The sequence below is a fragment of the Lygodium microphyllum genome, chromosome 18, assembly GCF_053477565.2.
Source record: "Lygodium microphyllum isolate KBCC chromosome 18, Lygodium_microphyllum_v1.1.10, whole genome shotgun sequence".
Taxonomy (NCBI): domain Eukaryota; kingdom Viridiplantae; phylum Streptophyta; class Polypodiopsida; order Schizaeales; family Lygodiaceae; genus Lygodium; species Lygodium microphyllum.
This window is the reverse complement of record NC_141152.1, coordinates 50,876,153-50,896,540: the sequence shown is the minus strand read 5'-3', so window position 1 is coordinate 50,896,540 and position 20,388 is coordinate 50,876,153. Positions and strand designations below refer to the sequence as shown.

Sequence of the window (20,388 nt, the reverse complement as noted above, 5' to 3'; positions counted from 1 at the left end):
CATATGTAGAGAAAATGTGTCTTAGCATGCATTCCTTTCTCATTGTCTCAAACTACTGTTCACAAAAAGTACTTTCTACGGCACTCAAACTGGCATTTACAAAATATACTTTCTATAGTAGATACAAGACCTTATAACTCAAAATGTTGGAGATCTATTTGAATTGAATTACATGTATTTTTGCCAATTTTATTTGAAAGATACCTAATGGGTGTATCCAAGGTTTGAATTAATGTACCTATGTACACACCCACACACTCAAACTACTTGGGCTACTACCCCATAGGCTGCTAATAAAAATTTTGTATAGTTTTTCTTTGTTGAGAAAAGCTTAAAAGTTGAAAGATGTTTGAAGGGTGTATCCAAGGTTTGAACTCACACACCCATGGTTAGAACCACATGCTCAAACAACTTAAGCTACAACCCTGTTGTATCCAAGTAATTAATTCATCAAGTAATTAATACATCTACACATACGCCCACACACTCAAACTGCTTGGGCTACAATCCCATAGACTACTAATAAAATTTTTGTATAGTTTTTCTTTCTTTAGAAATGCTTAAAAGTTGGAAGATGCTTCGAGGATGTATCCAAGGTTTGAACTCATAGAGCCGTGTTTACAATCACATGCTCAAACAACTCGAGCTACAACCTTGTTGGGAAAAGTCACATAAAATTTGACATAGTTTCGTAAAGTTCCAAACCTTCTTTTTATTGGAAATTTGAAGGCCTTTTTGGAAATTTTCGAAGTTTACAATTTTAAGTTTTTTTCAAAATAAAAATTTGAAGGTGTGTCTTTTGCAATTCGTTCTACATTAAACCTCTCTGTGAGCTTTTGGTGCACTCTGAAGGACCTCCTTCAGACTTCCATCAATGGCACACGTTCAAGTAAGCACCGGGAACCTTCATAGCGCTCAAATGGCATCGTGCAGGGGAGAGCTAGACTTCCTATGGGTTGAGTACTTCAAAGACTGCTCCCAATTCTGCGACCATCAGAACAGCAAGAAGGTAATCCCGACCTGTTACAGTTTTATGCACCTTCATTCATTATCTAGTAAGCGCTTCCGGACGTTGCATCACAGAGAGGCCCCCGGCCCTCCGAGCTTAGGCACATTCATGCAAGGCAGCTCCCATGCACGGATGATTGGGGCAGCCAAGAGGCGCTGAGATTTGAAGCCGAAGCCGAAGATTTGTATGCTACACGGAAGACACAACAGGATTGGATGAACTCCATAAAAGCTTGTGGCAACCATAAGGACTTGCAGCAAGGCAGCAGCATACATGCTGATATCCTGAAAACAGAGTTGCTTAAGAAGGACATTTACATTGGCACTGCACTTGTCCGAATGTATGCCAAGTGCGGTGCACTCAAAAAAGCACAAGAAGTCTTTGATGGGCTCCCGGCACGGAATGCAGTCGCTTGGAACGCGCTAATTGCTGGATATGCACAGCATGGGCTTGGTGAGGAAGCTCTGGACTGCCTCAGACGGATGCAAGGTGAGGGATTCTCCCCTGACACAATCACCTTTATATCCATTTTGAAAGCTTGTGGCAGCATTGGAGCAATTGAGAAAGGTGAAGAGATACATGCTGAAGTCTGCAGGATGGGGTGGTTGGGAAGTCATGCTATTGTACTCGGCACTGCATTGGTGGACATGTATGCCAAGTGTGGAGCCCTTGCCAAAGCACAAGAAGTCTTTGATGGGCTTCCAGTGTGGAATGTGGTGTCTTGGAATGTGCTAATCACTGGATATGCTCAGCATGGGTTCAATGAGGAAGCTCTGAACTGTTTTGAACTGATGCAAGAGGAGGGGTTCTTCCCAGATGCAGTCACGTTTGTGTCCAGTCTGAAAGCTTGCAGCAGTATTGGAGCAATTGAGAAGGGCAAAGAGATACATTCCGAGGTCTATAGGCGCGGGTTATTGGAAAGTCATGAGATTGTGCTAGGCAATGCATTAGTGAACTTGTATGCCAAGTGCGGTGCACTTGTGGAAGCACAAAAAGTGTTTGATGGGCTTCCAGAACGGGATGCAGTCTCTTGGAATGCGCTACTCACGGGTTATGCCCAGCATGGTTTTGGTGAGGAAGCTCTGAACTGCTTTAAATGGATGCAAGACGAGGGCTTCTCCCCAGACACAGTCACCTTTATATGTGCTTTGAAAGCTTGTGGTAGCATAGGAGCCACCAAGAAGGGTGAAGAGATACATGCTGAGGTCCAAAGGCTGGGTTTACTGGAAACTCATGATAGTATGATTGGCGCGGCATTGGTAGACATGTATGTGAAGTGTGGTGAGCTTGCCAAAGCCAAAGGAGTGTTTGATGGGCTTCCAGTATGCAATATAGGCTCTTGGAATGCACTAATTGCTGGATATGCCCAGCATGGGCTTGCTGAGGAAGCTCTGAACTGCTTTCAACAAATGCGAGATGAGGGCTTCGCCCCTGATACAGTCACCTTTATATGCATTTTGAAAGCTTGCGGCAGCATTGGAGCAACTGAAAAGGGCAAAGAGATACATGCTGAGGTTTGCAGGCTGGGGTTCTTGGAAAATCATGATATTCTGCTTGGCACTGCATTGGTAGACATGTATGCCAAGTGCGGTGAGCTTGCCAAAGCACAAGAAGTATTTGATGGGCTTCCAAAATGGGATGCGATCACTTGTAATGTGTTAATTGCTGGTTATACCCAGCATGGATTCTCTGAGGAAGCACTGCACTGCTTTGAAAAGTTGCGAGATGAAGGCTTGTCTCCAGATGCAGTCACTTTTATATGCATTTTGAGAGCTTGTGGCAGCATAGGAGCAACTGAGAAGGGTGAGCAGATATATGCTGAGATTCGCAGGTTGGGCTTATTGGAAAATCATGATATTATGCTTGGCAATACTTTGGTGAACATGTTTGCCAATTGTGGTGCGCTTGTTGAAGCACAAAAAGTGTTTGATGAGCTTCCAGTACGGAATACTGTCTCTTGGACTGCATTAATGGCTGGATATTCTCGGCTTGGTAAGGTTAAAAGGGTTTTCAACTTATTCAGCAAAATGAAAGGAGAATGTATAGAGCCAGATGATGTTACCTTCAGTGTCTTGCTTAGTGCTTGCAGTCATGCAGGTCTAGTAGAAGAGGGGCAAATGTACTTTGATATAATGAGCACAATCTATTGCATCATCCCTAGTTCAGAACACTACAGTTGCCTTGTTGATCTTTTCGGTCGTGCAGGTCACTTTGACAAGGCAATTAGCGTGATTGAAAAGGTACCAGATTCTGATTTGTGGTTGGCTCTATTGGGTGCTTGTCAAAAATGGGTAAATGTGGAGCTTGGGAGATGGGCCTTTGAGCACGCTTTACAGTTAGATGATAAGTGTGCTGCAGCGTATGTTTGCATGAGTAATGTTTATGCAGCTGCTGGCATGCAAGAAGAAGCGGACAAGGTTGAGGCTTTGAGAACAAAAAATGGAGCATGGAATTCACCACGGCGTTGCTGGTGGACTGGTGTAGGTGGAGACGTACAGCCATTTACTGTGGGGGATATGACCCAGCTCCACAGAGAATTTATGTGTGCAAGCGAAAAGGCATAGGTCAAAAAATTACAATGGAACAGTATTCCTCACATTTGATTGGATGTCACAAGCTACATGAGATAATAGAAATGAAATTGTGCCATGTGGGCATAGCGAGAAGTTGAAATTGCATGTGCTTTCATCGATAAACCTAAGGTATACCTATGCATGGCACAAAGAACATGCGTGCTTATGGTGACTGCCATTTTTCCATGCTGCTTATTTAAAAAATGGAGAAGCCTGAAGTTCCGGTCAAAGTTGCTAGGCATATTCACGGAATATGGATGGAAAATGCATCTGCAGGAAATATGGGGAATGGTAAAGCATTTGTATAGATTCCTGATTACTCCAAGCAATAAGAACAAGGAAAGCAGCTCTGGAAAGGATAAAGATTGCAGGATATTACTCTTTATAATGTTGAAGTTCAGCTTTGGTCCCTTTCCAGCTTTGTGCAGTTCAGTTTCATGGCAGACAGGACATTTTGAGCTGAATTGTGCAGGGATTTGTTTGACCCTACAAGACACTCAAATTTCAAGTTCTGAGCGATTCACATACAACATAAGAGGGCATGTCGTGGCTCTCAAGCGTGTCATACAAAGGTAATTGGCTCGTAAGCATGTCATACAAAGGTAATTGACACTCAAATTTCAAGTTTTGAGCGATTCACATACAACATAAGAGGGCATGTCGTGGCTCTCAAGCATGTCATACAAAGGTAATTGGCTCGTAAGCATGGTGCACGAGTTTGTTACAACAAACGTGGGACATGCAAATGGATATGGGACATAGTGAAGCATTTTGTGCAAGGGAGTTTATATGAGTGAAGGTGGATGCACACATGTTAAGAACTTATGCATCCAGCTACCCTTGCAGCTTATGTCAATGAGAAAGAGAACAATATAACCATGAAGGAATTTAAGCAAAAGGTAATATTGTCACATTGACAAAGAGAAAAAGGTAAGTATACATTGCAGTATGCTTGCAATTATAATACTCACTTTTTCTTGTACCTTAATTGTTTGAGAAACTAGAAAGAATGAACAATGTAGTATGCTTGCAATTATAATACTCGCTTGTCAAGAAAAGGACTAGGGAGAAGAGAGAAGAGTGTAGGAGAGAGACAAGAAAGACCGGAAAGATGTGAGAAGCCATGAAAGCTTGGAAAAGGAGGCGAGATGAAGAGATTGTAATTGTGTATTAATGAATGATGAGAAATTTACAAGTCTCAATTTTTGCCCACAAAAGCAAATTTGGAAAGTTATATAACAATGGCTTAAAATATGGACACAATAGAGTATCACTATGTTTAATAATCTTACAAATGATAGAAAATAGATTAGAAAAATGAAGTCTTTGATTGAGGTGAAGCTTAGGGTAGAAGTCTTCAAGAAAGATTGTGAGCAATTAAATCTTTGTGGAAAGGTGTTATGAGTCAGTAAATAGCTTGATGCAATTATAGATCCTATTGGATAAAAATTGCTATAGCTTTTCAAGGGATAATTCAAATGGGGTGTGTGACACATCAATATGAAGCTCTTAGAGAGTATTTTCAACTTATGTAAGTGGCACTTTGCTTAAAATAGAACTGAATAAAATGTGTTCTAAAAGAGAGTTTAGGTGGTGTTTGCAACACAATTGGCTAAATTGTAATTATGCTTCAGTCATTAAAGCATTGCGAAGGTAAGGAAACTCATCCAAGATAGATGTAGACCTCTAAGGATCTTCAAGTGGTAATCTTCTCCACTTAATCAAGTACTTAGTGATGAACTTGGAAGTGAAGCCTCTTTTCATGCTATCCTATGATTTCCTCAAGGATCTATTGTATGAGACATTTTTCATCAATGGGAGGTAGCTCTTCCATTGTATCAATTTGGGTGCCAAAGAAGGGTTTGAGTTGATTGACATGAAATGCATTTTTCAATTTATGGGCCAAGTCTCCTATGTGCTTAAGAATCTTGTATGGCCCATAAAACCTATGAGTAAGCTTAGTGTTGGAGCCATATTTCAAAGTGGAGTAGCGAGACTTAAGTACTTTCAACAAAATTAACTCTTCTTAGAACTCCATATGATGCTTGTTCTCATTAGCATACATCTTTATTTGCTCTTGAGATTTTCTAGGATTTACTTTATATTGTTGAAGAAGGATATGCATCTGCTCTAAATTCTATTTTCCATGAGGGCTAATCTTCACACTGAAGAGAAATATGAAAATTGACACATTATAGCCATACAAGGCTTCAAAGGGAAAAACTTCAGTACTGTCATTTCCTGGAACTAGCTCTAACTAGGCTATCCTCTTCACTTGAAGGACCTTTGGTCTTTACACCAATCTCCTTTACGAGTTGTACAACATGCACCTATGTAACTTGAATTGACTATTTGAATGGAAAATATTGGTCATGATGGAACTAAATGGGATCAAAGACCAGTGCTTTGATACCACTTGTCAGGAAGATGGCTACGGAGGAGAGAGAAGAGTGTAGGACAGAAAAAGACTAACGAAGACTCACATTGCTTATTTTCATAGCTTAATTGTGCAAGAAACTAGAAAGAATGAACACTTGAGGTTGAGTATGACAATCACTTAGAAAAGTATAGCCATGAGCATTGAAAGAAATGGAGACAAATTGAGGGTCGAAAATGGACGATCCTCTATGAAGAAATGTATTTCTACTTAATCCAAGTTCTCTAGGGAAGAACTCAGTTATAGTTAACATGTAGGTGAAAAGATGTATTTCTCACTTTCATAAGATCATATAAAAGATATTAATGCACATATACATAACTTATTGTGCAATAAAAACAACAAATTTCTTTATAAGATAAGAGTAGAAAGAGGAAAAGTGAGTGTTTCTTCAATACATCGATATGACTTCTTTACTCTTGAAATGGAAAAGGAGGTGCTGAATGGAAATGTAGGTTTTCTGTCTTGTAAAACAATAAAGAAAGAAGAGGAAATATGGAGGTATTTGATGATGATGGAGTGAAGGATGATGATGGAGAGGGATGGGAAAAATGTTAGGCTATCTTTAGTTGATGTACAAGAGTTTACAACCAAGAAAAAATGATGATATAGAATGAGGAAAACAAGTTGTCTTTATAGGAGAAAAATGAGAGCTAGTGCAAGAAAGGAAAGTGGAGTATCGTAAGATAAGTATCTAGCCATGTCTTATAAGGTGTAACAAATGGTGGGATACTTGGAAGCTTATTTGGTAAGTATTCTGACACTTAAGCCTCTTTTTTATAGTCTTTCTTTTTGAGTTGAGTACTGTCACGAATAGAAATAATTAAATTTAGTAAGCATTTTCAAAACTTAAAACTTACTATTTTTAGAACGTTTCCTATTTTTAAAGATGTAGTTTTAGGCCAATTAGAGGCTTCTAAAATTTAGGGACCTTCGAAAATTGAGACGAATCCTAAAATTTAGCAACTCTCCCTTATATGGGTGTCATATGGAAGCTCTTGTCGACTATATTACAAAAGAGGGTTGGAATCTTTCTACAAGTTTTCTATACAAAGATAATGTACTTTAAGGTTTTAGTGTAAAGAAGAGGATAGGAGAGAGAGGAGAAGATTGCAAGGAGAAGAGAGAAAGAGGACGAAAAGGAGAGAGGGAGCCTACAAAGAGAGAGAAAATGGCAAAAAGGGATTGAAAGAAGGAGAGGAAGCCACGAAAGCTCGATGAAGGTGAAGAGACAATTCCTTGTTAATGTGTGGATACCCTAAATTAGATCTCTTATATATTTTATGCCCCGGTTAGTGTGATTGAGTATTTACCCATGGTTTTCTTTCCCTTGTGATCTCACTCTTTGCACTCCATCCTAACCCCAAATGTTTTTTCCCCCCTAAAAACAAAAGTAAATGAGAGGGACTTACTATAGTGGCTAAGGAGTGGGGCTATAGAGTACTACTTTGATCATTATTACAATGAAAGAATTTGGGGATGGGGAGCTCATATCCAAGAGGAATTGGGGCATACGGATATATATAGATGGTATACATGAAATGGGCATTGGCACATGGAAATCGGGCTACCAAATCATCATAAATGAGGTCTTGAAGACAATGGACAACATGTTTTCCACCACATGCCTATTAGGGTAAATGTACCATAACTTTTGATAGGTAGCTCCAAATGGGGCATGCCAAAATGGAGCTCATGAAAAGTAATGCTAGCTCATGTATGAAGCTATTGGTTGTAATTAATGCCAGTACAAAATTATTCTAAAATAGAGTGCTATCTGCATGCAATCTGGGTCAAAATAGGATATGCCCCGTTACCATTAAGCCTCTCATAAGTGGGAAAACTTCTCTAAAATGATGGTTGGTCACCAAGAGTCAAAATAGGGCATGTCTAGTTATCATTGAGCCTCTCATAAGTGGGAAAATGCCTCTAAAATGGTGGTTGGTCACCAAGAGGCTTCTTCTAGGGGTAGGCCTTGTCATTTGATGATGTATTCTATGATGGATCGAGACCTTAGATACATTAGCAAACTATGATATGACCATTTTGATACTTTTAATTGCTTAGGATAATTCCAATTTTTTTTTTAAAAGTTAGTATATGTTCTATGAAGACTTACATTTAAGAAAGGGGATACATAAAAAGTCATACATGTATATATCTTATAAGATTAAATAGGGGGATATATTAGTCTTACAAGCTTCATAAATAGGGGTTTTTTTAGAAGTCCTTGCACGCAGGTGACATGTCTTCTTTACTATGAGTGAACCCCCCGTGGGAACATGTAGGGCATTAGAAGTTTAGATGATTTCTTGGTAGGAGAAGCCCAAGTACTTCCCTCGGGAGTACTATGTATTGACAGAACGTGAGAAGGGAAACAAAAGCCTTGTATGGGACTCTAAATACACTTCAGCCCTGTGTATTCATGGTTATTACAATAGTTATAATCTGATTGTTTGATGGCTAAACTCCAAGACAAATGATTATTGGATTATCTAGACAATGTCTACTACTACTTGGAAGCAATCTCCAAGCAGCAGATCTCATGGAGCTCCCTGTTATACCCAAAAATGCCTCGGTAAGTTACTCATGAATATATGTGTGCATCACGTGGGTTCAAAATAAGGTATTTTTAAAATACCATTCTTATACATTTTTTACGTATAGAAGGGCATAAATTAAAGGGGTTGTTTACAAATTGTTTCTATACATTTTTTACGTATAGAAGGGCATAAATTAAAGGGGTTATTTTTTACTCAGAAAAAACTCATAGATAAGGATATTTATAAATAGTCATTGAATGCATGTGATGTAGAGGATATACATATAGTAACTTCCTCGAGAAAAATGCACACCAAACACTAGCTTCTACTCTCCTACTCAGATGGAAAATCTGATGGTTCCGTTGGCTCCGAAAGGGAGGATATGACTTGGTCAAAGTTCTCACACACGGCGCGAATTTGGGAGCCCTTTTTTTAATGAGATTTCCCAAAACTGGCTGAAAAGCAACTTGCTTATGCATGACACCCTAATCTAGAAAATTTTACACATTTTAAAGATATTTGCAAGAAATAATATCCAAAATATAAAAAATAGGGAACAATTGTCCAAAAATCCCATCATTTTAAACCAGATTAATAAGAAAGCCAAATGATGATGTACTTGAGGGTTTTTCACACTGTGTCCATGTAGCAGCACGACATTGGGTGACGAAGAAGAGGTAGACAAAGACTCTGGCACCCTTCACTCCCGGATAAAGGTGAGGTTATATCTTCCAACACTTCTCCTTGGGGTGTGAGGTCTTTCCACAATGAGGACACTTGGGATATCCTCTATGCTTCCCCACAAAATCTATATCAAAGACAAAAGATAACTTCAACTTCTTCCTCTTCCCTTTCTTTTGCTTGTTATGTGTCTTGTACTTGTAGATAATGCTGCATAAGCACGGCCATGTGCATGAGCTCCGCAAGAATGGGCTCATTGTGGCACATATCCTACTCAAGCACCAATGGCACTAGCTCCTCCCAAGTGAGAGTCTCCCAGTCACGAGAAGTGAGAAGATTGGTATAGAACAGATCATATGCTGATTATGGAAGGTGTGAGAGTAGTGTCACAACAAGGTCCTTGAAGAAATGTCTATACTAGGGATGCAAGCTCATCCCACGGCTCCTCCATTCTATGGATATGATCCCTCATCATGGGGGAACAAAAAGCTTGCATAGCATCAACTCAAGTGATAATCAATGCCCAAATGTCTGGATCCTACAGAGAGATGCCAATCTCCTCCAAATCTCTGTAGTGATGAAGATACGTCTAACATGCACAAGTATAGAATTTGTACAACTCAATAAGAGAAAAGAGCCCAGGGAGATCTGTCATAAATATATGTGTGTATCGTGTGAGTTCAATATGAGGATTTTTTAAATACCATATTTACAAAATTTTTACATACAGAAGGGTCCTATATAAAGGGGTTACTTACAGATTGAATAGAAAAGGGTTATGTTTTATTAAGGAAAATTTCACAGATAATGATATTTATAAATAGGCCTTGAATGCACGTGATATAAAGGGTATACATATAGTGAACTACCCGGGGAAAAGAGCAAGCTCTGGTATTCAACCGATCCCATAAAGCTAACAAATTCGTGGTCACACCATCATGATGATCCATTATAGGTCAGGATATAGGAACAGAAACAAAATCCCAAAGGTCACAATCATTGAGGAGGCACTCCATACGACACAACCATAGAGGGTAGTTGGTCCCATCCAACTTATCGAATGTGGGGAGAGAGATTAGGACTCGCACCAACTCATGAGATACCATCAATGCCAATAAAGGATTGGAATTCCTTTGAAGAGTATAGCAAGAAAGAGAGATAGGATGGTGGTCGATTTGAATTATCCTGAACCACACGATCCCCCAACAATATACAACAGCCATAGACGTTCAAAAATACCTATAAGAAAACAAAGAAAAATGCATGCAAGAAAGCAAAGAAGATATTGCCACTAGAATGAAAATAACCAATAAGAGGTGTCCTTAGGATAGTCAAGGCCTTTCGAGCCATGGTATAGAAGAAGAATCACTTAGGCAAGGTAGACATAGAGTATCCAATGCCAAAGGGAATACACAATGTTGGGCAAAGAGGTGGAACAATTAATGCCGATGAAAACATGTTAGCCTATAAGTGCAACCAATCCAACGGCTGGTAGTATACTAGGAGTTCCTCTAAATGGTATACTTGTAATAAATGTAAATGTGCATTGTTGCTAGTTGTTGGCCTAAAAAAGAGGATGCCTAGAAGGTCTAAATGGTTGTTCGGGCCTATATACCTGCCACCGAGTTTAGAAAGTTGTGGCCCTAGTCTAAAAAAATACTGCCCAAGTTTTCTCAAAGGAGCACAACAATAAAACAAGTCTTTGAAGTGACATGTAGCCTCCCTTAGTCATCATGTAGTAGGAGAAGGGCTTATGTCAGCCTGGAATAAAAAATGCAAAAGTAGAGGAGTTACCTGCATCAAAATGCATGCATGTTTCTGCAAAAATTATGCCACCTAGCCTACCTAGGTGTAGAAATAGTGCCACCCAACTTGAAAGAAGCCACCCACATCTAATAGACGTTGCCTAGATGAAAACGTAGATTGTCCCTTGTAAATGCAACCTATAATGGGTTGGAAAAAGGCTGCTCAGCACCGTATGATGCCAAACACAGGGTTTGCCACCAATCTAGTTTTCAAGATCTTTGGCTTCCAAGCATGGCTCTGATACCATGTGAGAGTATGCAATGGAAACATGAGAGTGAACATGGAGAGAAGAGGAAGACAAAGAGTGAATACATGAGAGAGAAGGAACAATGTGAGTGCAATGGTTGAAGGTATAAGGTTGCAACAATCAGCCCCAACATGGAACTCTATGTGTCAATGTGGGTGCCAAACGGTAGTAGAGGGTGAGATAACAAGGAGGGTTGGCTGATCATCATGGAGGATCAATGATAGATAATGAGAGTGGGAGGGCAAGTCGACTATGTATAGGAAAAATTAGGGCAAGAGTGGCTAGATCCAAAATAGAGTGCCCAAGCCAGCCAAAAGTGGGAGCTCCTAATGTCCTTGTTTGACTTAGACTGATGAGGCTCACATGGAGGAGATGACCACACAAGGCACACGTGACTGCTAACAACAAGTACATAGGGAGAGGAGAAAGTTAGAAAAATACTCAACCACATACATGCACACAAATATATATGAACATGGGCATATATATTTGCATGTGAATTAGCACACATATGTACCTATAGGTAGATATGCACTTTCACATAGGTGCATATACCAAATTTGAAAGCTAAGTCATATATTGTTTTAAGTGGGGAATTTTATGATGTTGAGATCCATACCTCTACATTACTGATGAAAGACTTGTTTCCCGTGCTGCATTGGCTATCATCTCTTGTAGTTGTTCCAAAAACAAATGAACATCATTGAAGGACACTTAGTTATATGATAGGGAAGTCATCCTGAAGATGAAATTGTGACCTCAGAGAACTATCCACTTGTTGTCAAGTATTTCTTATTGTAGCTATAGCCAAGCATGGGTATTGAGCTTGACATTATTTGCTAGTCCAATTTTGTCTACAATTTGTAGCTTAATTCCATTCCTTATGCAGGTTGATCTAGTTCCCAAATTTCAATCATATTTTTTTGTCCCATTGATAGGAGGAAGATCAGTCAACTTTGCAAGACAATAATTCAATTCTTGTAGATGGGATGATAGTATATTGAAAATTGATTTGACCAATGATACTGCTCCCTAATACAATTTCCTTTATTACATGAATTCCTTTATAATGAAGGTATGATAGTTGTTGTGGTATTGGCACCTCAATATAAGTCTACATTTTCCTTCCTACCCCTCAAAGCATAGCATGCATAATACCAATATCATTGCCTTAAAAAGTCTAATTTCACTCATCTCTAATAGCCACACTAACATAATAAATTGTCCCCAAATCTGGATCAACAAACACATTCAATTGTACCTTGTCTTGAAATAAGAGCAAGAGTTATGTTGTTTCTATTACAGATAAAACTGTTGTACACCACCTGATGATACTTTTGCTTCCTCTTTTTTACAATGCTGGAACTTCAACAACAATCCTTGTCTTATCAATCATTGATGGAGTGAGAAAACAAAGTGTCACTAGCCCTTTGTTATTATGCAATTAGCATGAAAGGTCAAAACTCATCTTCACGAGGATAACAAAAGCTCCCTTCTATGCCTATTGATTTTACACCACTATTGTAGGCTTGGTCAAGACTTCATTGTAGTCACTGCATGTTAAATATTGAACACAACTTGGACAGCTTATTCCAAGTGAACATCCACATGAAGTAAGCAACTCTAAAGAAACTTGCAACAATTATGTAAAGAGAGGTTTTGCCTATGCTACTATATCGACGTCTCCTAGATGCCAATCAAATATAAAATGGCTTTCTAGGAATTATGTTGTATTGTGAGGATTTGGACACTTTGTACCAATGTCTGAACTGTTACACATGATGTACAAGGGTATGATATTGAGGAGTGCATGAGATGCTGCATGTAGATCTACTCTAAACGGAAACCCTACAATTGCTGCTAGGCTAGCTTGCTTTGTATCTTTTGAGATACTCCCCAAAGCTCATTCATTCTCTACAACCTTTTCTTTACCATCTACCATGTATATTTAGAATCTTTCATTGGGATAAGGACCATCAACTTGTCCAAACCTCACATGACTAAGGAAAAAGACACCCTTGAGTATGAAAAATTGGTTCCAACCTAGCAAACATACAAAATTTCCCTTCACCTAAACATGACTGCCCTTTTCTGCTAGTCCTCACTAGCTTCACACAACTGCTTATCCTACTAAGTAGAATTATTTAGCTCCAACATAATGGCCAAAGGAGAAAACAACCAAGGGTTCTAGTGAAGCATCTACCTGAGCCTCCTGTGACCAACTCCTTGTGCATACTACTTCACCTAAGTGTTCCTTCTATGGTGACAAAAAGGGCCACCTAGTCAGCAATTGTTCGAAGAAATTTCCCAACAAAATAAAGTGCAACAAAGGTAACCAAGTTGGACATATTACAAGTAAGTGCCCCCTAACTCCATAGAATTGGTCAGAGATTTGAAAGCAACCTTTGTCTCGAAATCTCCAAATACTAATGACCGCCTTTTCTAGTATTCTTTTTGTATCATCTTTCCATAAACACCCTCGTATCCTACTTTATAAAGGCATCCCACTAATTGATTGAGGGGGGAACGTCTAACATGCTATGTAATCCAATTCCACCTTGGCATTGGGGGGGGTGTTAGAAGTATAGCATGGGAACCATGTGTAAGCAAGGGTGTATGAGGGAAGGTGAGGTGTGAATGGACGAGAGGACATGGGGAACCATAACCCTAGCTCTAGTAAGGCTATATAAACATGGCCATACCAATTGTACTTTCATGAGCAATTGAATAAGCAATATCTTCTTCTTGTACTTTGTGAGCTCTCATTCTCCCTCTTGTTCACATTTGTCCATGCTGCAACTTCGATATTCCAACACAAGGAGAGTTGATACTAAAGAAACCTCTCAAACACTAAATGAAGCTTTTCAAGTTGCTCTTCCCAACCATCCTGGCCCATGGATACAGAAGTCATCAACAAGTACCTCAAGCCATCACCTCAACATATCTTTAAAAATGGTTTATTTTAAGAATTAGAGAGTGGTGATGCATTAGCCAAGCCAAATGGCATGACAATGTAGGCCAACACACCCCATTTTGGGGCCAAGGTAGTTTTTGGCCTATCATCATGGTGGACTTGTGCATAATTATAATCAAATAAACCATTGAGAAAGCTATGAACTTCTTTGTATACCACTCTTTTAATCACGTAATTAGTGTACAATAGTGGAAAATGGTCTCATCTCATTGTAGCATTTGGCTTTTTGTAATTAAATGCGTACTCATATGTTCTTTCTTTCTAAGTACCACAATGATGGGTGATACACAATCTATATGATCAATTAGACAAATCCTACTTTTTTGGCTTTTGAAAACTCTTCTTGGACATGATGAGTGTAGCGAGGATTCATAGGGTAAGGTCTTTGCTTAGCAAGCCTAGTATCAAGTTTTAACAAGATTGTATGGATCAATACTTGACGTGGTATGGCCTTGAGGTTGGATTAGTTCTAGGTGAAAACCTTGTGTTATTCCTTAAGTAAACCAATGAGGCATTCTTCATCCTTGACGTCTGGGTCCTTGGCAAATGTAGGCCAATTTTAGAGATTCCCTTGGCTCAGCAAGGTTTACCTCTTTCACATTTACCACACCCTCAATGGGTCACTAGGCTACCCTTCTGTCTTGACACCCAGCAAGACAATAATGCTATATCCCTTTTGTAACTTCCTAAATTGCATCAAAAGATTTTAGGACTTTTTTAAACACTTGGCCTCACATTCATGGTCGACAATAGAGATATTTTAAAGATGCTTTTGCTTAAGATGGATCATGAGTTTCATTTTTGCTTTTTGAAACTTTGTTGGTTGCAAAATTCTAGAGTCAAAATCATCACTCCCATCCATCTATGATCTCTCTATCATGGGTGGAGCATCAAAAGAGATGCTTGGCTCATTATTTACCATTAGTACTTTGGAAGTGGGAATCAAGTTTGAGGCTCATTATCTACCATTGGTATTTTGGAAGTGGGAATCAAGTTTGAGGATTGATATCCTATTTTTCCATGGTTGAGTACTTCTAGAAGCTCCAACCATTCCAATCTTGATTTTATTTCCACTATGCCCATATCAATGAGCAAACCTTCTACAGGACTTCTACTTGAGAGAGCTTTGGGTTAATCAAGATTTGCTCTACCATTCATCGGTTGTAATCAATAGAGTTGTTATTTGATTATTCTTTACTTTCAGCCTCTTACAATTCTCCATCCTCTAATTCACTTTCTTCTTCCTCGTCTACACCTTGCACCCACATTAAGGAGATGAATAGATCATTATGGTAATCAAATAGGACTTGGTGGAGGGTCATTCATTCCCACATTGGTACTATTGAACAATTCCTTGAAGATTTGTATATATGGAAATTAAGTCACCATTGCCTTTAATATCTTGTGTAATTCACAATATTTTGGTTCCTCCATAAATGGCAATTCAATAGTGGAAAGTATATGCATCCAATCTTGCTCTTCCTTAGGCATGATACATATATTGTGAAAGGTTGCTAGATAGAAGGGGAGTTTTAATATTTTTGCAGCATGCTAGAGATGTATCCTGTGAGATGTTGCTAGGTAGGAGGGCACTTTTCATCTCCTTGTATCATGCTAGAGATAGCATATAGATTGATAGGAGAGCTTCTACAAGTGTCCATTTTGATGTTGTTACATGAGTGATGATTGAGAACAAGTCTCACTCATAACCCGATAATGAGACATTAAGGAGTGCCGATGATAATAATTGACTTTGTCAAATGCACAATAGAATACAAAAAATAAATAAATTCAATAAAACACCACAATCCACACACGAAACCAAACAACCCACAATTCCTCTCGTAGCTCAGAAACAACTAAAAAACTTAATTTCGGGTAGAGCAATCACACAAACCCACACAAAAATCGAAAACACCAACACTTCACACAAAGTTCAAAACAAACTTCAAAGACAAATCCAACTGAACTATATTCTCATACCTTGACAAGAACCTTGAGCCGATACTCGACACCTCTACGTCCAAATTCTTCAACTTCCAAATTGGCACAACAATACCACACTCTCACATGTGACCCTCCACTCTCCTCACAAGATACAAGAAGCCTTTTACAGTTTTCAATACATACCCACGTTGAGTTTTAGCATTTCAAAAAGCCTAAGGCTTTTCATGCCTTACCTTTTCCTTTTAAAGGCTAAAAAAACTAAATCTTTTGGCCAAAAAATTAAAAGACTTAAAGGCTATTGTGCTTTGATTTGCTGCCCTGCATGCCATTGACAAAATCATGCCATTGTCATCACTGCCATAATATTGTTGAATTGCCATCGACATTCCCTTTGTTTTAGAATGCTATCTGTTGTCCGTCATCATCCTACCCATGAATAAATGCCACCTTCTTGCCTATTACATGCCACCCAGCCCACAATTTACACTACTATGTTACATGTCTTCTACGGTCGTTTCCTACATTCTAACATGGCATCCTAGTTTGCATTGCTTCTATCATAGTCCAGCTTGAACACTTGAAGGTTGATGAACCCATCACCATCAGGGTCTTTTAAAATCATCAAAATCAACAGGACTTGCACTCTTCACCCTTAGATCAACTTGGCTAGCTTCATCTTCGATAAAAATCTGACCCAACCTTTCATGTTTCAACCGAGTGTCTTTCTATCATTTCCCTCCCTCCATTTCTTGCCGACATAATAAAGGAATATCCTGAAAAGATGATCATGCAAATTCAGTGTGCTGATTGTGTAAATCTTGAGGTTCATCAACTTCCTTCATTATCATGTTAACTGCTCTAGAGGATAAATAATGTAGACCATTCATAGTAGAGAAATAAGGCAAGTTATTCCCAGTCCTATGTTTATAATATCTTGCAAGTCCAAACAAAAAGCCACCTTCCAGAAAATATTGATGTACACTCGAGACAAACAATGGCAACAAGAAAATCTAAAATTAGAAGGGGAGCAACGAACAACATCCAAACATAAAATGATGTGAACGGTCCTTGGCCCTTTTTTGTTCCAGGTAATGAATCTTCCAAGATGACTTGAACATCCAGCCAATATCGAATAGGTTCCAAGAACCAAGCTATCCACTAATCCCATGGCTTAAGTGGGCCCAATGTATAATGCACAACCTACAGTTCAGTCTCATTTACCATCCACATGTTAGCAAGCATGTAAAGGCTAACATCTGTATTGCAAAGTGTTGAAAGTCTCTCCAAAATTTTTAAGAGCGTTCTTTTGTTTGTACCATAGTGATCAAAATATTCCAATTGAGGTCATCAAGGAACCCCATATCTTCACTAAGAGATATAACCATTTCTTTGATCCTTGACTCTTCAAAATATATTTTGCTCTGTTTGAATATATGTGCTTTGTCATAATGCAACGTGTCCTAGAAAATGTGCTTTGAAATAAAACTTCATGCCCAATCATCCATAATTTGAGAAATATGCGATGCGGAATCCATGATATGCAACGAAACAAGTTATGCTTCACATGAAAAAATGAATTCACTGAAGAATTTATGCCTAGCCTCTCTACATGTGCTCATGTGTCTTGCAAGATGCAAACAAAGTTCCTTATTTATGTAAGATCCTTATCCTCATCTCTCAACACTCATAAAAAAATGTCATACCCCACTCCACCCACCCAAAATCTCACTATTGCTCAAGAAACAATGGTCCTCAAATTATCAACCAAATATAAACAACCCATCTCACTGGTGGCGTCCTTCATGATCCTCAAACTCACCCAACCAGCTTTTCCACTCAACCAGAGATTCCTAATTTAGTGATAAATATTGCAACTCTCATGCATGAAAAAAATAGTGCATGCTCAGAGAAAGGTGCTCTTTCAAGTGTATGTGCATCTGGGATTTACTACATATAGTTGCAATAGGCCTCATGCCGTGCAAGTGCTCAACAATGGTGTAAAAGTTGAATAAACCCAACCCATGGCATGGAAGTATTTGAAAAGAGTAGGAGACGACCCTTGAGTGTAGTGCATCTAACAAGTGCAATGTGAAGTGCTCATGAACCCATAATCCTAGTGATGATGTGCAAGAGTCTTAGTAAAAAAAAGCTTACCACTTCCACAATGTTCGTTACTAGCAATCTCCAGCTCCAACCTGTCCAAAAAAAATACCAAACTCGACCAAGGCTATCAAGTTTCCACACTATAAAAATCAAACAAAATGACAGAAATAAATCCTAAGCTACAAGAATCCATCACTGTGACAGTTGGAAATGATGCAAAATGCCCTGCTGTGGGCACAGGTACTATTTCATTTGTTGTTGCAAATGGTGATGTCAAAAAGCTTTCAAATGTGTTGTATGTTCCCGAAATTAGGAGAAATCTGTTATCAGCTGCCATAACTGATCTTGGTCATGAAGTGATGTTCAAGAAGACAAGTGCAGAAATTCTTGATAGTGATGGAAAAGTTTTTGGCAAATGAGAAAGAAAGAATAACCTATATGAGCTAAGTGCTCTTACAGCCACCGTTGGAGTGGGCACAAGTAAGCTTTGGCATGAAAGGTTTGGACACATCGGATTTGCAGTGTTGAAGGAGATGCACAAGCAAGGTATGGTTGCTCACCTATCTTCAATGACTGAATTGAAGGAACCATGTGAAGCTTATATGATGGGCAAGCAACAGAGAAAGGCATTTCCCCAAGAAAGCAAGAATAGAGCACATGCTTCTCTAGAGTTAGTGCATGTTGACTTGTGCGGAAAGATGTGGTTGTACTTCCTTCATGATAAGGCTCAAGCTTTTGGTAAGTTTAAAGAATGGCTAACACTTGTTGAGAATGAAACAAGAAAAAGTGTGAAGAAATTTAGAACAGATGGTGGTGGTGAGTTCAACTCAAAGGAGTTTGAAGACTTTTGCAAGAGCAAAGGGATCAAGCATCAATTGACGATGCCTCACACACCTCAATAGAACGGTATTGTGGAACGCAGGAATCGCACCATTGTGGAGATGGAAAGATGCATGCTAAAGGGCAAGGGATTGCCTAACCATTTTTGGGTTGAAGCTGTTAATACTGCAGTCTACATTTTAAATCAAAGCTACAGAAAGGCTCTCAAGGGAAAAACACCTCATGAGGCTTACACTGAAAATGTATATTCTTGGGTTATAGTGATGAGCAGAAGGCTTACAAATTATATGACCAAGAGGCAAAGAAGATCATCGCGAGCGGTGATGTGGTGTTCAAGGAGCAGCTACATACAGTGGAGGAGGAGAAGGCAAGTTCTTCCACTTTATCATCAAGCGAAGAAGTAGTCTACTATGAACCTATCCCGAGAGTTGTCCCTATCCTTAAGGAGGAGGAAGCATCATCTTCAGATGATGAGGAAAAAATTCACCAACCTGACATCACCCCACCGAAAAAGCCATTGCCGCATTGGGTGAAGCAGCTCTATGACCACAATAATCCTATGCCCACATCTGTTGAGGAGAAGGCAAACGGACCAAGGAGGTCTCGGAGAATAGAGGAGCAAAGGAGGGTTTCTGCTCACATAGTCAATATGGCCTTGATGGCTGAGATTATGAGAGAAGTAAAGGAGCCAACTGACTTAGAAGAAGCACTTGCAGATCCAGCATGGAAATCAGCTATGCAAGTCGAGTATAACAGCATAATGAAGAATGACACTTAGGAGCTAGTGGATCGGCCAGCAAAGTGGAAGGTTATTGGCACCAAGTGGATCTAGAAGGTAAAGTACAAAGCTGATGATGATACCTTAGAAAAGTACAAAGCTAGACTGGTTGCACAAGGATTTTCACAAGTTGAAGGATTTAATTTTCAAGAGTCATTTGCCCCAACTTCCAGAATGACCACTATTCGCATAATACTTGTCGTGGCCGCCCACAAGCAGTGGGTAGTTTACCAAATGGATGTTAAGTCAGTGTTCTTAAATGGTGACCTCAAGGAGGAGGTGTATGTGGCTTAGCCACCAGGGTTTGAGGCCCCCCATTAATCTAAGAATAAAGTGTGTAAGCTGAAGAAGGCATTGTATGGGCTGAAGCAAGCCCCCAGAGCATGGTACCAGCGGATAGATAAGTTCTTTTTCAACTTAAACTTCAAAAGATGTGCCTCAGATGCTAAC

The 20,388-nt window shown here is 39.3% G+C and overlaps 1 protein-coding gene across 2 annotated transcripts; it reads left to right on the top strand.

Annotated features, from left to right (window-relative positions):
* The first annotated feature begins 830 nt into the window (after positions 1-830).
* LOC148020877 (pentatricopeptide repeat-containing protein At2g33680-like) lies at positions 831-4,804 on the top strand. Of its 2 annotated transcripts, XR_015694645.1 has the most exons (3): positions 831-1,009; positions 1,084-4,154; positions 4,185-4,804. XR_015694645.1 is itself a non-coding variant. In XM_087698675.1 (2 exons), the coding sequence occupies exons 1-2, from the start codon at positions 875-877 to the stop codon at positions 3,571-3,573; spliced, it is 2,625 nt and encodes an 874-aa protein (XP_087554801.1). In that variant the 5' UTR covers positions 831-874; the 3' UTR covers positions 3,574-4,804. The 2 variants fall into 2 exon arrangements, 1 of the variants encoding a protein (XP_087554801.1); XM_087698675.1 differs by having other exon boundaries at positions 1,084-4,804.
* The last annotated feature ends 15,584 nt before the right edge of the window (positions 4,805-20,388 follow it).